The sequence below is a fragment of the Melanerpes formicivorus genome, unplaced genomic scaffold, assembly GCF_026170545.1.
Source record: "Melanerpes formicivorus ecotype bairdi unplaced genomic scaffold, bMelFor1.0.p_v2 SCAF_134, whole genome shotgun sequence".
Classification (NCBI taxonomy): domain Eukaryota; kingdom Metazoa; phylum Chordata; class Aves; order Piciformes; family Picidae; genus Melanerpes; species Melanerpes formicivorus.
The window spans coordinates 452613-465370 of NW_027142486.1; the positions used below are offsets into that span (position 1 = coordinate 452613).

The 12758-nt window shown below is 53.3% G+C and overlaps 1 protein-coding gene across 1 annotated transcript in view; it reads right to left on the bottom strand.

Moving 5' to 3' along the window:
• The window catches only part of LOC137456625 (E3 ubiquitin-protein ligase rnf213-alpha-like), a 70822-nt gene extending 62791 nt beyond the window's left edge, over positions 1-8031 (bottom strand). Inside the window, exons 1-7 of the mRNA XM_068168155.1 lie at positions 7921-8031; positions 6898-6961; positions 5949-5985; positions 5623-5679; positions 5369-5545; positions 4842-5071; positions 3376-3653 (exon numbers count right to left, since the gene is read on the bottom strand). Of these exons, the coding sequence (XP_068024256.1) occupies positions 3376-3653; positions 4842-5071; positions 5369-5545; positions 5623-5679; positions 5949-5985; positions 6898-6928 (810 nt within the window). The 5' untranslated portion in view covers positions 6929-6961; positions 7921-8031. The remainder of the gene's footprint in view (positions 1-3375; positions 3654-4841; positions 5072-5368; positions 5546-5622; positions 5680-5948; positions 5986-6897; positions 6962-7920) is intronic.
• Between the last annotated feature and the right edge of the window lie 4727 nt (positions 8032-12758).

The following is a 12758-nucleotide window of genomic DNA, read 5'->3' on the forward strand; positions in this document are numbered from 1 at the left end:
ACCATCGAGGTCAACCTCCAAACCAACAGCTGAGTTTGGACTCATCCAGCCAGCCTGGTGGGAGAAGCTGTTGGTCCTGGTGCCTTGTGGCCATCCAGCAAGGTCCTACATGGCTTCATCCCTCCAACATCCAAGTCATCCCCAAAACCCTGGAATGCTTTTGGTGGGAGAAGGCCTTTGAGGTCATTGAGGCCAAGAGTTGTCCCAGCACTGCCAGGTCACCACCAAGTCCCCAGCATCTCTAGGCCAGTCACTTGAGAGCAGCCTGGAGGAGAACTTGGAGGGGTCAGCTGATGACAACCTGGTCTAGCAGGAGGTGTCCCTGCTCATGGCAGGGAGTTGGAACTGGATGACCTTCAAGGTCCCTTCCAACCCAGCCCATTCTGTGAATCTATGAAACTAGGTGTTGCAGTTTGGGCTGGGTGCCCTCTGCTACGTGAAGTGCTTCCTGTGTCCACAGGTCCAGCCCAGTGGGCGGACACAGGAAACTGGGTATTTCCTACCATAATTCCCTGCACCACTATAAAATCCACTGCAGGGTCTGGCACTTCCTCTTTCTTTCCTCTCTGCCACCCAGTAACTGGGGGAGATGTCTCCCCGCCATGGGCCTGGCTAGGCCCAAGGCCACAGGGGGATGGGCAGTCTCAGATCTGGCCAGCTGAAGTCTTGCATTGTATCACAGTATCACAGTATCACTTAGGTTGGAAAGGACCTCGAGGATCATCGAGTCCAACCTGACACCGCAGACCCCATGCCTAGACCATGGCACCAAGGGCCACGTCCAATCTCCCCTTGAACGCCTCCAGGGTCGATGACTCAACCACCTCCCTGGGCAACCCGTTCCAATGACGAACGACTCGCTCGGTGAAGAACTTCTTCCTCACCTCGAGTCTGAACCTCCCCTGGCGCAGCTTGAGACTGTGTCCCCTTGTTCTGGTGCTGGTTGCCTGGGAGAAGAGGCCAACTCCCTCCTGGCTACAACCACCCTTCAGGTAGTTGTAGAGGGCAATAAGGTCACCCCTGAGCCTCCTCTTCTCCAGGCTAAACAATCCCAGCTCCCTCAGCCTCTCCTCATAGGGCTTGTGTTCAAGGCCTCTCACCAGCCTTGTTGCCCTTCTCTGGACACGCTCAAGTGTCTCAATGTCCTTCTTAAACTGAGGAGCCCAGAACTGGACACAGTACTCAAGGTGCGGCCTAACCAAAGCAGAGTACAGGGGCACAATGACCTCCCTGCTCCTGCTGGCCACACTATTCCTAATGCAGGCCAGAATGCTATTGGCCCTCCTGGCCACCTGAGCACACTGCTGGCTCATATTCAGGTGGCTGTCGATCAGCACACCCAGGTCCCTCTCTGTCTGGGAGCTCTCCAGCCACTCCGACCCCAGCCTATAGCTCTGCATGGGATTGCCATAGCCAAAGTGCAGCACTCGGCACTTGGACTTGTTGAAAGCCATCCCATTGGACTCTGCCCATCTTTTCCATCTGAGACTAACCTAGCAGAGTTGGGGGGGGGGGGGGGGGGGGAAGGAGGAGCCCTGGGGATCTTGGGTGCACCCTCAGGTGGGGATGGGATGTTTCTGGGTCTGTTTTGGGGTTTCTTTTCTCACTGTGCTTCTGGCTCTATGTACACACTCACTGTTTTCTATTTAAACTTTCCATCACTTTTGCAATCCGTTTGTCTGAGTCATTATTATATCATGGGGAGGCCTGTGGATGTAGTCTACCTGGACCTCAGCAAGGCCTTTGACACCGTCCCCCATAGCAAACTCCTGGCCAAGCTGTCAGCTCATGGCTTGGATGGGAGCACACTTCACTGGCTTAGGAACTGGCTGGAGGGCCTAACCCAGAGAGTGGTGGTGAATGGTGCCACAGCCAGCTGGTGGCCAGTCACTAGTGGTGTGCCCCAGGGATCAGTGCTGGGCCCTGTGCTCTTTAACATCCTCATTGATGATCTGGATGAGGGCATTGAGTCCATCATCAGTAAATTTGCTGATGACACCAAGCTGGGGGCAGGAGTTGATCTGCTGGAGGGTAGAGAGGCTCTGCAGAGGGACCTCGACAAGCTGGACAGATGGGCAGAGTCCAAGGGCATGAGATTGAACATATAAAAGTGCCAGGTTCTGCACATTGGCCACAGCAACCCCATGCAGTGCTACAGGCTGGGGTCAGAGTGGCTGGAGAGTGGCCAGGTAGAGAGGGACCCGGGGGTGCTGGTTGATGGTAGGCTGAACATGAGGCTGCAGTGTGCCCAGGCAGCCAAGGGGGCCAATGGCATCCTGGCCTGCATCAGGAACAGTGTGGCCAGCAGGAGCAGGGAGGTCATTCTCTCCCTGTATGCTGCACTGGTTAGGCCACACCTCGAGTACTGTGTCCAGTTCTGGGCCCCTCAGTTTAGGAAGGAGGTTGACTTGCTGGAAGGTGTCCAGAGAAGGGCAACGAAGTTGGTGAGGGGTTTGGAACACAGCCCTGCGAGGAGAGGCAGAGGGAGCTGGGGCTGCTTAGCCTGAAGAGGAGGAGACTCAGGGGTGACCTTATTGCTCTCTACAGCTACCTGAAGGGAGGTTGTAGACAGGCAGAGGTTGGTCTCTTCTCCCAGGCAGCCAGCACCAGAACAAGAGGACACAGTCTCAGGCTGCACCAGGGGAGGTTTAGGCTGGATGTTAGGAAGAAGTTCTATACAGAGAGAGTGATTGCCCATTGGAATGGGCTGCCTGGGGAGGTGGTGGTGGAGTCACCATCTCTGGAGGTGTTCAAGAGGAGACTTGATGGGGTGCTTGGTGCCATGGGTTAGTTGTTTAGGTGGGTTGGATTGGTTGATGGCTTGGACATGATGAGCTTGAAGGTCTCTTCCAACCTGGTCTATTCTATTCTATTCTGTTCTATTCTATTCTATTCTATTCCATTCTATTCATGCCCCAACCCATTACACCAGGTTCCTCAGCACCACATCCCCACAGCTTTGAAACCCCTCCAGGGGTGGTTTCCACCACTGCCTTAGGCAGCCTAGGCCCAGCCTGCACAACCCTTTGGGTGAGGACATTTCTCCTCATGTGCAACCTAAACCTCTCCTGAGGCAACCTGAGAACATTTCCTCTTGTCCCATCACTTGGGAGAAGGCTTTGACCCCTGCCTAGCTCCATCCTCCTTCCTAGGAGAGGTGGAAAGCCAGAAGGTCTCCCCTCAGCCAACTTTTCTCCAGCCCAGACAAGCCCAGGTCCCTCAGCTGCACCTCAGAAGCTCTGTAGAACCACCATCTTCTCCTTCTTCTCCTCCTCCTTTTTGCCCTTCTTTGGACATCCTCTACCATCTCAATATTATTCCTGGAGCACAGGACCACCCTTAGCCACTTCTCTAAAGGTTTTGGTGGTCTCTCACCTCCTCCATGCTGTGGTTGAACTCAGTTTTTTCTCCTCTGTCCATGTCCCAGAGACAGATCCTGGTGCTGGCCCTGAAACCCTCAAGTCTCCTCTCCAGCTCCTCAAGGGAGCTCCAGGAGATGGGGCGAGCCAAGAACTCATGCTCCAGATACTCCATCTGGGCCTTGTAACTTGAGACCTTGGATGGCAAGAAGGTCTCAAGTAAGGTGAAGCTGCTGCTGGCAAAGCTGCTGCTGGCAAAGCTGCACTCAATGTGCTCAAAGAAGGTCCAGGTTCCTGAGGGCAAAAAAGGGACTTTAGGGACAAAGTGGAGACACCAACGCTAGAGAACCTCAAAATAAACCAGGGTTGAACATGGATCAGCCTCCCACTAGCAGTGATGGTCCACTCTGGTCCCACATCTTCATCAGTGACCTGGATGATGGGGCTGAGTGGACTCTGGGCCAGTTTGTTGATGACATCAAACTGGGAGGAGTGGTGGGTCCACTAGAGACATCCCTCCTCTATGACCTCATCTCAGAGACCTTGGGCAGACTGAAGGATTGGGTGGAGAGGAACATCAAGAGGCCAGACCTGGTCGACATCTTCAGCAACAACCCTGACAAAGGGACAGGGTGGAGCCTTGGCCAGTTTGCTACTGATCCAAAACTGGGAGGAGTGGTTGATCCACCAGAAGGTCCTGCTGCTCTTCAGCAAGACCTGGAGACTTCCCTCCTCTATGATCTCATCTCAGAGACCTTGGGCAGACTGAAGGGTTGGGTGGAGAGGAACCTCAAGAGGTTCAAGCAGGACAAGTGGAGGGTCCTGCACATGGGGAGGGACCACCCCATGGACTGGTAGAGGTTTGGGGTTGATCTCCATGGAGAAGCAGCTGGTGGACACCAAGCTGACCATGAGCCAGCAAGGTGTCCTCATGGCCAAGAAGGCCAATGGTCTCCTGGGGGGCGTGAAGAAGAGTGTGGCCAACAGGTCAGGGCCAAAGAGATTCTCCTGCCTCTCTGCCCTGCCCTGGTGAGGACACATTTCTGGGACCAGTTCTGGGCTCCTCAGTTCAAGAGGGACAAGGAACTGCTGGGGAGGGTCTCTGAAGGTGATGAGGGGACTGGAGCATCTCTGGTGGGACTGAGGCTGGAGAAGAGCAGCCTGAGAAGGACCTTCTCAATGCTCAGCAACATCTGAAGGTCCAAGAGGATGTGGCCAGTGATGGCCAGGGCCAGTAGAAGGAGCAATGGGCAGAAAATGGAACCCAGGAGGTTCCACTTCTAGAGTTTGAGGAGCCCAGAGAGGTTCTTGGGTCTCCTTCTCTGGACAGCTTCCAAACCCACCTGAGACCCTGAGGTCTGGGTGACCCTGCTGGCGCAGGTGGAGCTGGAGCAGATGGTCTCCAGAGGTCCTTTCCAACCCTACCAGTGGGTGATCACCATCAGCCCTGGTCACGGTGTTGAGGTCACCACCAGGCCTTACCATCTCTTTTGATCTCTGCTGGGGGTACTGCCATGACACGATAGAAAGGACCTCTCCTGCTCTTGAGGTTCTCCTGAGGGTTCAGGTTGTCTCCAGAAAGTTCCTCCAGTTGGCAGCTTCTCTCCTGGCCGTGGAGGTCCCTGAGGTTGACGATAGCATATCTGTAGAGGATGGGAGGTCCCTGCAGCTCAGCCAAGGGGATCCTGGCGCTGCCCAGCATCACTTTGTCTCTGGAAGGAGAAGAGAAGAAGCTTTGTTGAGGCTGACCACCAAAATCAACCTTCAATCCATTTCTCAAAGTGTTCTTCAAAACCTCAAGGAGATAATCTCCAGCTGCGTCCAACAACCAGAGGGATTACCAAAACCTCATCACTTGGAAGATCCACCACCATGCTCTCCAACTCCTCCAGGACATCTCCATTTGGAGGTTCACCTCCAGGAGGACCTCCAAGAGAGGTTCCTCAGCCCAAAGCTGAAGATCCCCAAGGACAACCCCAACAGCAACATCCCACCAGGGTTGGGGTTACTTTTTCTCCTTCATCCTGGCAAACTCCTGGCAGGACCCAGGTCCCTTGTAGACGACAACACAGATCTCGGAGCCTGCCTCCAGGCTGGGAGCTTTTGAGAGGACAGCCACAAACTCCAGGGTCATTGTGGCTTGGGCTGGTTGAGGTCCACCAAAGAGGTAGGGGTTGGGCTGGCAGCTGTTGGAAGAAGAGGTGGTGAGTCTCCATTGTGTCCTTCTGCCACCAACCCCACCAGCAGCTGCCCCCCCACTCACAGCCATTCCAGGGGAGTCCTGGCCGTGGTTGCCACCAGCCATGTGTCACTTGGTGCCCTGTGGAGGACCTCTTGGTTACTCTGAGGTGTTTGGAGAAGACATCAGAGCCAGCAGCCACCAATCAGTGGTGGAGAGAAGATGGGGAAGGACCTCCTGGAGGTCTCAGCACCAGCCAGGTGTGGGTGGGGGGGGAAGAAGAGACCTAATGATGTCCAAGGTGCTTCTCCTCCCACAACAGCCACTTCCCCCAGGAAGCTGCTGGAGCTCCAGCCCTCCAGGTCCAACCCCAAAAGCCTCCAGAGATGACCACCCACCATGCAACCAACCTGGTGGAAGGTCCTGGGCCTCCTCTGCCGTGGTCATCTGCAAGCAAGGAGAAAGCCTGGGTCAGCACCTCCAGAGAAGGTGGCAAACCAAGGTAGAAATGGAGGGCCACCACGGAGAGGGAGGTTCCTTGCAGCTTGGCCATGGTCTTCTTGGGAGAAGAACTTCAACCCCCACCAAGACTGAGGCCTTTAGTGCCCTCCCATGCTCTACCAGTGCTCTGGGGACAGGGATGGAGCAGCCAGACCAGCTGGTGGCAGGGTCCTGTGGTAGTTTCAGCCTGTGCCTAGAAAATTTTCCACAGATCTCAAACAGAAGGTAGTAGAATGTAAATATATCTCCTTTGGATGTAAAAAGGAAAATAAAGAGAAGGTCTAAATCATCCCTTGGGACAGATCACCACCAGCAGCTGGTTGTGGACACTAAGTTTCTCTTTTTCACTTCCTTCACTCTAGCAGATCTTAACTTCCAGCTTCTGCTTGGCTCTGCTGACCTTGGCTGCATTGCTTTCTTGTGGCTAAGTACTAACAAACCACTCTCTGCCCTTTCTCTTCTCCCATGTGCAAGGGGGAGGGAAGGAAGCATGGCAGGGGAAGCTGTTGGTAGCTGCCTGGTTTGTCCAGGGGGGGCTCTTGTGTTGTTTGTAAGTTGTCAGTGGATGTCACTATTGGCTGTTGGCTATTGGATGTCTTGCACACATTCACTGCATTTCACAGTTTGTGGCTTTGCTTGCAGCTCTGCTTTCGACTGAGCTGCTCTGGCAAGGTTATGTTGGGAGTAATTTCAACCCTCCACAGGTCCATTGTGTCTTTTTCTCCCTGGGCAGGTCCGAGGGGAAGCCCAGGAGGCCTCTGGGTATGGTGTCACCAAGAGCTTCTACCTCCCAACCAGCCCTGGGCACTCAACACGACTCATGGGCAGAGAAGACCAAGGAAAAGCCCTCTCAGGTACCTGTGTGGGTGAGGTTCTCCTGGCTGGTCATCTCCACCCTCCAGATGTGACCTGGGACCTTCTCCTGGAGAAAGGGAAGGTGGCAAGAGATGAAGGTCAGAGGGTGAGAGGACCAGAGAGCCAAAGGGCTGGGCAAAGTTCTTCTGCCCCTTCCCACCCATAGAGCATGGAGCTCTAGACTCCAGCCCACCAACATTCACCTGCCATGGAAACCTCAACCCTTGCCCTCCAAGAGCTGGGGCCATGGACTTCAAGCACCAAAGTCCTCTGAGGCTTCTGCTTCTAGGTGGCCTAAGGTCCTGGGTGGACATCAGTGTCCAGGGCTTCTGGAGACCCTTTGGAGCCACCTCCAAATGGTTTTGATGTGGCCAGGAGGAGGAGGAGCTCCCAGTACAGCCCCAGTGCTCCCAGTTCTGCTCTCTGGGTTCTCCCAGTGTTCACAGAGCTCCCAGTGCCAGTGTATTGCTGTTCCACTCTCTGGTTACACCCAGTATTCCCAGTATGGCCCCAGTGCTCCCAGTACGACTCTCATGGTCCTCCCAGTGCTTCCAGAAGTGTCCCAGTGTCACCAAGGCCACTCCCTGCATCTGTCCAGTGCTCCCAGTGGGGGAGGCTCCCTGGCTTCAGGATCATTTGGGGCTCAAACAACCAATGTGGGGACATTTGGGGCTCAAAAACACCAATTCAGGGAACATTTGGACTAACCTCCCCCACATTTAAGAACCTTTTGGGCTCAGAGATTCCTCTTAGGGACTTTTGGGGTCAGAAACCTCAGTTTAGGGAACTTGGGCGCAAAAGGAAAAGAAACTAAACAACCAATTTGGGGAAGACTTGGGCTCAGAAATCCCTTAGAGACTCAAACACAGTTCAGTCCTGTTTGAACTGGTTAAGGCACCCTCACACCCAGCTCAATCCCACTTAGCCCAGTTCAGTCCCCCTCCACCCCAGTTCAGTCCCCCTCCACCCCAGTTCAATCCCCCTCCATCCCAGTTCAGCCCCAGTTAGTCCCCTGGTGCCACTCACCTGAAGCCACCAGCTGGGAATGGACCTTGAGGTTTCCCTACTGCCTCTTCCCAGACAAGCTCCAGTGCATCCCCAGGCTGGGAGCAATTTAGCCGCCCTCAGGGAGCACTATCCCAGTCCCACCCCTTGCCCCCCCGTGCTCCATTCCCCTTTTTTGAGCATTTCTGGGAAGAACGATCAGAAAGTGAAAGTGAAAGGGGTGGGGGGTGGGGGGGGCGGGGCAATGTCTGGCATGGTCCAAACCATGCACTGGGCGCACTGGGGTGGCACTGGGAGTGCTGAAAGGAGACAAGAAGAGATATGGGAGCATGGGGGAGGAGGGGGGGAGAGGAACTGGGAGTGCTGGGGGAAGCCAAGGAGTCATAATGGGAGCACTGAGCTGGCACCGGGAGCACTGGCAGTGGTGGGGACGTTTGGGCTGAAAAGCAGTAACTTAGGAACACTTTGGGCACAGACCACCAAGCTGGGGACCTTTAGGGATCACAACCACCAATTCAGGGAACTTTTGGACTAACCTCCCCCACATCTGTTTACTATTGGGGTAATATTTATAATTAGCTCTGGGCTTGCATTCAGCCAATAGCCAAACTTGGTAAACATCAGTAGCCGATAGCAAAGCTCATGGCTAGAGCTCTGCCCAAACTTGGAAGGAGCAGAAGCACAGCACAAGCATCCCACAAGGTGAGCTGGGATCTTGTTTCCCCCAAATAAGGCAGGCTGAGTTGTTTGTCCTGGCTTGGTGGCACCTGGCCCTTTGCTTACCCAGCTCTGGCTGAGTACCCACTCCAGGAAGGAGGGGGAGTTGGAGGAGGGCTGGACAAAACCTGTAGGGATAGGTTTGGGCAGCATTTGGAGCATAATTCTGGGCATAGGCAGCATTCACCACAAGACCTCTGCCTAATTCACTGCTGTTTTGCTCATCACATTGACCTCCTCAGTATCAGAAGGAGACAAACACAGCCTCTGATAAACCTCTGTGACTGTCACTCAACTCACAGCCCCTGCTAAGCATCTGTGATTGTCACTCAACTCACAGCCCCTGCTAAGCCTCTCTGACTGTCACTCGACTCTGCACCCAAGTCATGCCAACTGTCACCTCCAGCAGGGACAGCCAGGGTTAGGGGCACAGAAATGGCAAGGGGAACATCTCTGGGGCCAGAGTGTGGACTGAGCAGAGACAAGGACAGGCAGGTGGCTGTGCTGCTCTTCCTCCAGCCCAGCCAGGAGGCATTCTTGGTCAGAATTGTGCCTTCAACACAGGGCTGAACTTTTGGGGCATTTCTGTTCCATTTTTCAACACAGGGCTGAACTTTTGGGGCATTTCTGTTCCATTTTTCAACACAGGGCTGAACTTTTGGGGCATTTCTGTTCCATTTTTCAACACAGGGCTGAACTTTTGGGGCATTTCTGTTCCATTTTGGTGCTCTTGCAGAGATTTGTGTTGGATGTGAGATGCAAGTGACTGACTGGAGCTCAATCACCCACAGCCACCTGATCAGCAGCCATCCCCTATCTGTTGTGTCTGTCCCTCTGATGGATTTAAACTATGAATTCTTTTAACTTTCTGAACCTGTGTCAGTGCAAATCTTTCCTGGGGCTCTAAGGAAAAAAAGAGACCAATGGAAATCTCAGAGAATCCTGGAATCCCAGCATGGGTTCCCAGAAGGAACTCTGGAGAACATCCAGTCCAATCCTCCTGCTCCAGCAGGGTCACCCACAGCAGCTCACCCAGGACTACAATGTCCAAGCTTGTTTGGAGTTTCTACAGAGGAGACTCCACAACCTGCCTGGGCAGACTGCTCCAGGGCTCTGCCACCCTCACAGTAAAAAAAATCTTCCTTATGTTTTCTCTGCTCTAGTTTGTGCCTTTTGTCCCTTGTCCTGTCACTGGGCACCACTGACCAGAGCCCAGCCCTATCCTCTTGCCCCCCACCCTTTAGATCTTGCTGAGCAGTGAGCAGATCCCCTCTCAGCTGCTCTTCTCCAGGCTCAACACCCCAGGGCTGTAACAGCCTTTGCTCCTCACAGAGATTCTCCAGGCTCCTTAGCATCTTCAGAAAGTTGGAATCTCTCCAGTTGCTCCTTGCCACTCTTGAACTGGGGAGCCCAGAAGGAATAGAATAGAATAGAATAGAATAGAATAGAATAGAATAGAATAGAATAGAATAGAATAGAATAGAATAGAATAGAAGTGAATAGAAGTGAATAGAATAGAATAGAATAGAACAGAATAGAATAGAATAGAATAGAATAGAATAGAATAGAATAGAATAGAATAGAATAGAATAGAATAGAATAGAATTAACCAGGTTGGAAAAGACCTCAAAGGTCATCAAGTCCAACCTATCAGCCAACACCATCTAATCAACTAAACCATGGCAACAAGTGCCTCATCCAGGCTCTTCCTAAACACCTCCAGGGATGGTGACTCCACCACCTCCCTGGGCAGCACATCCCAATGGCCAATCTCTCTTTCTATGAAGAATTTCATCCTAACATCCAGCCTAGACTGTGTCCTCTTGTTCTGGTGCTGGTTGCCTGGGACAAGAGACCAACCCCCACCTGGCTGCAACATCCCTTCGGGGAGTTGCAGAGAGCAATCAGGTTTCCCCTGAGCCTCCTCTTCTCCAGGCTAAGCAACCCCAGCTCCCTCAGCCTCTCCTCACAGGGCTGTGCTCCAGACCCCTCCCCAGCTTTGTTGCCCTTCTCTGGACACCTTCAAGAATCTCAGCATCTGTCTTGAACTGAGGAGCCCAGAACTGGACACAGGACACAAGGTGTGGCCTAGCCAGTGCAGTGTACAGGGGCAGAATGCCTTACCTGCTCCTGCTGGCCACACTATTCTTGATGCAGGCCAGGATGCCATTGGCCTCCTTGGCCACCTGGGCGTACTGCTGGCTCTTGCTCAGCCTACTATCAACTACTATCAACCACTACCCCCAGGTCCCTCTGCCTGGCTGCTCTCCAGTCACCCAGACCCCAGCCTGTAGCACTGCCAGGGGTTGTTGTGGCCAAAGTGTAGAACCTGGCACTTGGATGTGTTCAATCTCATGCCCTTGGATTCTGCCCATCTCTCCAGCCTGGCAAGGTGCCTCTGCAGATCTCTCCTGTCCTCTAACAGGTCAACTCCTACCCCCATCTTGTGTCATCTGCAAATTTACTGATGCTGGACTCAATGCCCTCATCCAGATCATCAATAAAGATGTTAAAGAGGATGGGGCCCAGCACTGATCCCTGGGGCACACCACTGATGCCTGGCTGCCAGCTGACTGTGGCACCATTCACCACCACTCTCTGGGCTCAGTACTCCAGCCAGTTCCTAACCCAGCTCAGAGAGCTGCTGTCCAAGCCAGGGGCTGATAGCTTGGCCAGGAGTTTGCTGTGGGGGATAGTGTCAAAGGCCTTGCTGAAGTCCAGGCAGACTCCATCCACAGCCTGCCCCACATCCACCAGGCAGTCACCTGGGCATAGATCAGGTTGGTCAGGCAGGACCTGCCCTTCCTAAATCCATGCTGGCTGGGCCTCATCCCTTGGCCATCCTGTAAGTGCTGTGTGATTGCACTCAGGATGACCTGTTCCATGATCTTGCCTGGCACTGAGGTCAGGCTGACAGGGCTATAATTCCCTGGCTCATCCAACCGGCCCTTCTTGTGGATGGGCACAACGTTGGCCAGCTTCCAGTCCTCTGGGACCACTCCAGTGAGCCAGGACTGGTGGAAAATGATGGAGAGAGGCTTGGCCAGCTCCTCTGCCAGCTCTCTCAGCACCCTAGGATGGATCCCATCCGGTCCCATGGACTTGTGGGGATCCAAGTGGCTAAGGAGGTCTCTAACAACTTTGACCTGGATCACAGGGGAATCTATACTGCTGCCTGGCTCCATCTGCCAGCTCTGCAGGCCAGCTGTCTGGAATACATTCTGTCCTGCTATTGAAAATTGAGGCAAAGAAGGTGTTAAGTACCTCTGCCTTTTCCTCATCCTTTGTTACAACATTCCCCTCCGTGTCTACCAAGGAGTGGAGGTTGTCCTTGCCCTTCCTCTTGCTTTTACTGTATTTATAGAAGGACTTTTTGTTGTCCTTCACAGCAGTGCCAGGCTAAGCTCTAAATGGACTTTTGCCTCTCTATTTTTTTTTCCTATATGACCTAGCAACATCCTTATGTGGCAATGCCAGTGACAAGCAGTGTGAGCAATCTGGCAGTGCAGGCCTAGAGCCTGACATGATGGTAGGCCATGCTCAGCATAAATGCAGAGCCAGCTAGCAGTGGAGCAAAACAGTGCTGTGCCTGCAGCATGTAACTAAAACAAGACACTGGTAGCTATAAACATGGACAGTTATCTTGGGACAACAGGACATGCACCTGCATCAACAACCTCGTTGTGTCATTAGTAGTTGGACCAATAATCTGTAACAGTGCAATGTGTGGTCACTCAGAGGGAACCAATGGAGCTATGCCAACGAGGCTCTCCGAGTCTATGTAAGTTGTAGCAGTTGCCTTGCTATGCACTTCTGCCTTTCCTGTCTCCTGTTTCTTCTTCACTTTACAGTGCTATACTTGCACTACAGGCCTGCTCCATCGGCCTGCATCATAGGCCTGCAACACTGGAACAATAAAGGAACAATACTTGATCATATTGGTCAGTCGTATTGATTCCTATCTCTGTCGCTGATAACCATATCCTTAAACATTCTATGGGTTACCTCACCTTCCTTCCAAAGATGATACACCCTCTTTTTCCCCCTTAATTCACTCTGAAGTTCATTGGCCATCCAGGCCGTCAGCCCCAGGGCTCATCTCTGGCACACTGGCACAGCTTGCTCTGAGCCTTCAAGAATTC